This window comes from Pyrus communis, chromosome 2, assembly GCF_041283825.1.
Source record: "Pyrus communis isolate YQ-2024b chromosome 2, ASM4128382v1, whole genome shotgun sequence".
Classification (NCBI taxonomy): domain Eukaryota; kingdom Viridiplantae; phylum Streptophyta; class Magnoliopsida; order Rosales; family Rosaceae; genus Pyrus; species Pyrus communis.
The window spans coordinates 12,050-19,957 of NC_142566.1; the positions used below are offsets into that span (position 1 = coordinate 12,050).

Consider the following 7,908-nt stretch of genomic DNA (forward strand, 5'->3'; position numbering starts at 1 on the left):
TGTTTGCAGATGGTCATGTTTTTTAATTTTATTCCAATGACATGTCAAATAGAAATAAGTGGTCCTAGTCATGCCACATTAGTCAACTTAACAAATTTTTTGACAAATTTGACGGAATGTGTGAAAGTGATACAAAAATTGAGTTTCAGATGGCAAAGTGGCACAATTTTAGTTTGAAGGGCTAAGCAAAGATATTATTTTATTTATTGGGTAACAAAGCTAAGCAATGAGCAGGCGATCAACATTGTTTCTGATGTGCGATTAAAAATAGGTAGGAAAGAAAAGGTATTGGTTGAGAGTCGTCCGTGGAATACTATATACCACCGGCGGCAAGTTGACTTGAAGCAGATTGGATTTAGAATATAATTTTGTACTTTTGTTTTGTCTAATAATTGGGGTTGGGGAGGGCCTGCCGGTAGAAACATTTCTAATAGCAAATAGCATATGATACAACATAATGTTAAACGGGAAACGCCAAATCATTACCCAACACAATAAATTAGCAAACAAAGACAGGAATGGACGAGCCGGCATAAAAGAGCACTCGGGGTCGGTCGGGTCGGGTCTCCCTCCAAGTCCTAGCTGGGCTCCTTACAAGTATTTAAGACAAAGCAATCAGGTCTCCCTCCTCAAATTTCTCGCCTCCTACAGTACCAGTACCAGTACCACCATGCAGATTCTCATCGTCATCCTGTTGATGGGCTTGCTCCTGGCCTCTGCGGCGCCATTCTCGTCCTCCCAATCTGATTCCGGAGTCAATGTGTGGCCAAAGCCGAGAAACTTTTCTTGGCCTCAGCCGCAGGCCCACCTCCTCTCCCCTAACTTCGCCATCACTTCTCCTGCCAACCACAAATACCTGTCATCCGCCGTCAAACGCTACCACCAGCTTCTTCTAAGCGAGCATCACCGCCCCCTCGTAAACCCCTCCTCCTCCGTCCGCATCAACACCTCCGCCCCACCCTTGCTCACCCTCTCCCTCACCGTTGCTGACCTCGCCGCCCCACTTCACCATGGCGTCGACGAGTCCTACACACTCACCATCCCCATCACCGGTGGAGCCGCCAATCTGTGGGCCCAGACGGCGTGGGGCGCCATGAGGGGTCTGGAGACGTTATCTCAGCTGGTGTGGGGCGATCCGTCGCTTGTGGCGGTGGGAGTCTACGTTTGGGACTCCCCGCTGTTTGGGCACAGAGGGGTGATGCTGGACACCTCCAGGAACTTCTACGGAGTGGAGGACATACTGAGGACCATCGAGGCCATGAGCGCCAACAAGCTCAATGTGTTCCACTGGCACATCACCGACTCCCATTCTTTCCCACTGCTGCTGCCTTCCGAGCCTGACTTGGCCTCCAAGGGGTCTTATGGCTCCGCTATGCAATACTCTCCCGCTGATGTCACCAAGATTGTCGAGTTCGGCTTGGAGCATGCCGTCAGGGTTGTCCCCGAAATCGATGCACCTGGTCAGTCACCCTACTCACTCGCTTACTTACCAATAGCTATTAGGTAGCTAGCTGTTTGATAAAATGCCACAGAGAGGCGCTTGATAGCATTTATAAAGCATTACTCTTATCTTTAAAAAGCAATTTGGCCGTTGTTTGAGTTAAAAACTCTCAAGTAACGTACGGATTCATTAAAGAAATTGTGTCTGTCAAGTTGGGACTTGTTATGACTGTTAGAAAACGTACAAATGCAACCTTAATTCTGGCTTTATTTGGAATGCGAGAGTTCAAATTTAGAAATTTCAGGTTATGTTGGTAAATTATTTTGATATGCTAGTAATTGCACATAATAAAACCTTGTATTCTGCTTTTTCTAAAGGGATTTCAAATGACATGCTGCTAGCCTGCACTCTCTCCTGTTTTGGTTAGCAGCAAGAAACCCAAAAGACATCAGCCTAGTTTATTCCTGACTTTGTTAGCAGCCACATGCTGATAAAGTTTGAAAGAACCTAAAGGATATCAGCCTATTTTGTTCCTGTTTTCAATCTCATCTCTCTCATTTACATGGCTGGCTTGTTCTCCTTCCTAATCTACATAACCTTCCACATTCTTCTGGGTTTAGGGTAAGAATCAAAATATGAAGAAAGAAACTAAGAGTTGCCGTTGTGAATAATTTGAGGAATCTAAAAGCCAGAGAAGATATAAGAATATAACAGTGAAGGGCATGTACTTTGGCCATTATTTCAGAGGCATATAGTGGGGGCTTAATGTCGTAGTTAAGAGCAGTTGCCCTTCATATCTGAGGTCCTGTGTTCTAATCTTCCCCATCCCAATATTTGTTTGATAAAAAAGAAATTACATCGGTAAAGAAACACACCTTGTTCTTCCATGATACAAAATCACAAGACGAGATGTACAGAACAGAAAATGAATATTGGAACTAGAATGCTTTTAGGTTTTGATCTAGAAAAATGGAAAGAAAAAAAAAGAAAAACAAATTGTGGGCGTGAGATCCACAAAATATTTTGGTTGTTAACTTTCTAATACAAACAGAAATTTCAAGAAACCAAATCCACTTTCAGGTAAATTTAGTTGCCGACATGTTATGGGTTCACATGGAGAGGTATTTGGATGATGAGAATTACAAAAGTGTGGTGAAATTTTGCTTTTTGTATTTGTCGAAAATTATAACGAGGACTTAATTAGAAAGGAGCATATGTGGTGGAGAGGTGCGGATGGAAAGTTGCTTGGGCTAGCAATGAGGATGGGGGAGTGTCAGCCACAGTTGCTTGTTTCACTGCAGTCTGCAGCTGGAAATACTCTTTACTCTATCTCATTACATGCTTGCTGCATGCTAGATGACCCTAGCACCTTATTCGTTTTCATAATACATTCTTATTCCTAATCTGAATCATGGTAGGGTAATCAAACATTTTTTTCATTCTTTTTTTTTTTAATGTGTGCAGGCCATACGGGATCATGGGCTGAAGCCTACCCCGAAATCGTGACATGTGCAAATATGTTCTGGTGGCCAGATGGAGTCGATTGGGCTGACCGGCTTGCATCTGAACCCGGAACAGGTCATTTGAATCCATTGAACCCCAAGACCTATCAAGTCCTTAAAAATGTCATCCATGATGTGTCAACGCTATTTCCTGAACCTTTTTTCCATGCTGGAGCTGATGAGATCATACCTGGCTGTTGGAAAGCTGATCCAACCATTCAATCATTCCTGTCCAAGGGTGGAACGCTCAGTGAGCTTCTTGACCTTTTTGTCAACTCCACTTTCCCTTACATTGTATCTCTTAATAGGACGGTGGTTTATTGGGAAGACGTTTTGCTGGATGATAATGTCAAGGTGCAAGCAACTACTCTTCCCCCAGAGCATACCATCTTACAAACATGGAACAATGGCCACAACAATACTAAACGAATTGTGTCTTCTGGATACCGCGTTATTGTGTCATCCTCAGAATTCTATTACTTGGATTGTGGTCATGGTGACTTTCTTGGGAACGACAGCCTGTATGATCAACAAACAGGCAGTGACACTGGAAATGGGGGTTCCTGGTGTGGACCTTTCAAAACATGGCAGACCATATATAACTACGATATAACATACGGTTTGACTGAGGACGAGGCCAAATTGGTGCTAGGTGGAGAGGTGGCGTTGTGGTCTGAGCAAGCTGACCCAACTGTTTTGGACGCACGAATTTGGCCGCGCACTTCAGCATTGGCAGAGTCATTATGGTCAGGGAACAGGGACGCAATGGGTATGAAGAGGTATGCAGAGGCAACTGATCGGTTAAATGAATGGAGGAGCAGAATTGTGGCTAGAGGTGTTAGGGCTGAACCCATTCAACCACTTTGGTGTATTCGGAACCCAGGGATGTGCAACACGGTTAATTCATTTGGTTAAAATGGTCTTAATTTATGTATTAATAACATTTGAATCTATTTTTTGGGGAAGTGAATATAAAGTGACTCATCCGAAACCACACTTTCTCTGTAACAACCGGTTGTTAAAACCTCCAAAATATGTATGAAAACAAGCTTAAGCTGTTATGCAAACTCCATCTCTGAAACAAGGTCCATAACCCACTATTAATTATTTTCTAGCGACAATATGTTCTTGTTATTTTTACTGCTTTTCACGAGAATTTATTATTTTTATATTTATCTTTGTACGCGTCTTTGACATACATACGGTTGAATATTCAAAGCGTGAGAAGAAAAATATTACTGTTGAGAAATATCGATTTAAATTACTAGATTTTAAACCAGTGAATATTCATATCATTACCAATGTAATGTGCCGTCACCAAACTCTCAACACCGCCGCCACCATCACCCCGACCGACCATCCACCACAATTACATTACCACAACTCCGGAACTCCCTACAATCATCCCTCCCACCCTAAGTCAATACTTCTTCCACATTGGTTTAGGTAAGTTTTATTCTTATTATAAGAATCTAGCACTTTAAGTTGGATTCCTACGACACAACATATACAAGAGAGTGAGTTTTATAGGATTGAGTTCTATCTATTAATCGTCTCATTCATCTAATTTATACCCTTATTGGTTATTCTGTTTTCTCTCTCCTAAAATTAGTGTCTCCATTTATTGTATAGAATTCAAACTCATGAGTTCAATATTGAACTCAAGAGCTCGAATCACTTTTATACCGTGAAATTCCATCCTCGAATTTCACTATTTGATTTCATATTCGTAATTGTTACGACGCGTTCCTAATTTTTAACGTAAAATTTTGCAAATCTTCAAAAAAATGAAAATGTCTCTAGGCAAAGCGGAGTCATACATGGACTTTTGAGCTTGTTTTATATTTGTCTTTTTTCTTATCATATTCTAGTAGTATGTGGTTGATACGAACACATGAGAAGTAAACGAAATGAAATTTGAAACTAGATTGAAGATTCTACGAGGCTCGATAGTCGATGTAAAACCCTCCCCAAATTTAGTTTGTAATTTTACAATTTCCCTAAAAGTTTATAGAATCTTGCAATTTGGTCTTCTATCCTAATCTGATTCGGACCCTCCATCTAGATTTTCTTTCTCCCTCACACTGCCACGTGGCAGCCCATAAAACTCTCTACCTCTCTCTCTCTCTTTCCCCGAAGCTCTCTCGGATCTCTCACTCTATCAACTCTCAACTTTCACTTTCTCGAAACTCTCACTCTCACTCATTTTCCCGATCGACACACCCACCCAAATCCGTGCACCCCGACGACGACACAGCACCACCACTCCCACCGAGGACTCTCTCTCTCTCTCTCTCTCTTCCTCCCTCCCCTCCATGAAGGTCTAGGGCACCCAGAGGATACCCAACCCAGGTTCGGCGAACAATGGGTATCCGAGCTTAGGTCCAGCCACCTCCGACTGTTTCACGACTAATCGCAAGTAGCAACCTCTTCTTTTTGTCTTTACCTTTGATTTCCTAGTTAGATCGTAGGGCATATAGGAGTTTTGCCAACGACTAGAGCATGGAAGGCTCCAGCCTCCTTCCCAGGCGAGAAATGGGTCAGTGACCGAAGTCCAGTGAACCTAGGCCCTTTAGGCGGTGTATAGAACTCAAGCCCTAAGCCCGTTTAAACCCCAACCCAACCCTTTTGTTTTATTTATTTATTTTAATTATCTAATTTTTAAAACCCAAAGGCCCTTAGGTCATTTCCGTTAGGGCCTTAGGCCCGTAGACTCTTTTAACCCTAAACCCTGGGCCAGGCTTCCAAACCCAAGCTCGTGTGTTAGAACCCAAAGGAACCGGCCTTAGGGCCGAATGGAACTTGGGCCTCCAGCCTGTTTACCCTAAACCCTAAAACCCTTTAAGCCTAAACCTTTTGAGTCTTAGAACCCTAAGCCCAACCCAGTCCGACCCAAAACCCTTTGACCCATTGACTGACCTGGTCAACGCTGATCGTTGACAGTCGACTTTGATAAGTCAACGTTGACCGTTGACTTTTGGGTTTTGTCCGAAACCCTTCTTATGCTAGTTTCAACGTCCTAGACCCATTTTTGACATCCGTTTTCTCAAATTCAATCAATTGAATATAGTTTTATTAATTGTACCCTTTATGTGCTTAGGTGCAATTATTTGTGGCGAATCCGTCATTCCTATTTCGTACGGCTCTACAATGACGGAATATCTATGAGTGGACCCCTTCTAAAATGCATGTTTTAATAGTAGAAATGCATACATGAAAAACATGATTTAACTATTACATTTTATGAAACGTTTTATGAGATATTAGGCTTACTTAGAATCTTTTGGAATACCATATTTTCCATCGATCCCATGTTCTTTCTAAGATATCTGATGGATAACGATATACTATTTAGAACATGCTTTTGCACACTTCTTTATAGTATAGATGATGGATGACTTTATACTATGAAGATGTTTTGAGATATATTTACCTATGTTTGGAAAGACTATGTTCAATGGTTTTGTGCTTATCTAGTGGTCACTGTTCTGCCTCCGGGCAATGATACTTTCATTAGGCTTTCGGGTCGAGTGATGTAAGGACCTTCGGGTCGGGAGATATTATCTTGGCCTTCGGGTCGGGTGATGTAGAGGCCTTTAGGTCAGGAGATTATTATGTTGGCCTTCAGGTTTGGTGATGTAGGGGTCTTCGAGTCAATTATGATACCACTAATTAGCACACTATATACAAGATACGTTTTATGAAAGGTTTTATAGCATGCTAGGGTTTCCAGAAAACTTTTTACATATTATACTATTGAATTTCCATAAAACTTTGGGGATTAGTATGTTGAATAAATGTTTCATTATATATATATATATATATATATATATATATATATATATATATATCAACTTAGTCCACTTATATTTGTTTTGCACCCCTTTAGGACTTAGAATTGAGGCATACAATCCCGGCGTCAAGGCACTCCCGCATCGGCATCTTTGAGTCTTCTCGGTGTAGGACCCATCCTTTTGTTCATTCAATTTTATATTATTCCTTTTTAGTGTCTTATTTTAGTTGCATACTCTGAACACGTTCCTCAATTGCATAGTAATCACATTTAGATTTATAAGTCTTATTTATTTCTTGTTCTCAACATTTTCATTCAATAAATGGCTTTCATCACCCTTAGGTGTCAGCCAGCACGTGACCGTTTTGATGTCTCACGGACATCGGGATTGGGGCGTGTCAGTCGAGAGTATTTTGTTAATTTTATCATTATTTGGAACACATGTTGTTTGTCCGTTTCTAACCTTGGTGTGTGTGCCACAGGGACCGACCTTCCATTTTTTTTGTAGCTTATCTTCTCTCTCAGCTCACTCTCAATCATTCTCTCCCAAGTCTTTCTCATCTTTCTCACCTTCTGCCTTTTCCAAAACCATACAGCCATCTAAACCACCTTCTTGGCCAATCGATCACCAAACCAACACCATAGCGATCCTCATCTCTTCACAAGCTCAAACATGAGCCCTAGATTGTGAAGAAATGACCATTGACTGAGGTCATAAGAGCTCTGACGAGACTAAATTTTTTTCGATGAAATTTCCCTTCCTTTTGTTGTTTTGGATGAGTTTGGGGGTCACCAGTTGAGTTACTATCATCCCAGAAGTCAATTTTGAGCATTGGATGCTTGGCTCCACCTCGATGTACAATGATCACACAACTTTGATTTGAGCCAAAGTTTTCCGATGGGTTTCAGGCCATCTTTGGCCTTTTCTTAGACTTTTAAAAGGTATAAAATTGCTACTCTCCTCTTAAGCTTCATTTTGACACAAGGATTGTGTGATTTGGTTCAAAATTGAGCAAGTTATGGCTTTATGAAGGATTCGTGCACAATTTCCCAGTTCCTGGCAAGACAAATGGCAGCAGCTACAACTAGCTCACTGGAGAAGAAGGGAAATATTCCAAAACCCAACCTGTTTGTGCCAGCTCTGATCGGCACGTAGAGGCACATATGATGGC

The 7,908-nt window shown here is 41.6% G+C and overlaps 1 protein-coding gene across 1 annotated transcript; it reads left to right on the forward strand.

Moving 5' to 3' along the window:
* Positions 1-395: 395 nt before the first annotated feature.
* HEXO2 (beta-hexosaminidase 2) lies at positions 396-4,010 on the forward strand. Its single transcript, XM_068487763.2, has 2 exons — positions 396-1,460; positions 2,906-4,010. Exons 1-2 carry the CDS (start codon positions 458-460, stop codon positions 3,856-3,858), a joined length of 1,956 nt encoding a protein of 651 aa, XP_068343864.1. The 5' UTR covers positions 396-457; the 3' UTR covers positions 3,859-4,010.
* The last annotated feature ends 3,898 nt before the right edge of the window (positions 4,011-7,908 follow it).

What these genes read in the sequence shown, in the direction of transcription:
- HEXO2 (XM_068487763.2), top strand. Translation starts at nt 458, where the DNA reads ATGTTAAACGGGAAACGCCAAATCATTACCCAACACAATAAATTAGCA. An exon ending in CCCCGAAATCGATGCACCTG is followed by an intron (nt 1,461 to 2,905) that starts GTCAGTCACCCT and finishes TAATGTGTGCAG; the next exon opens with GCCATACGGGATCATGGGCT.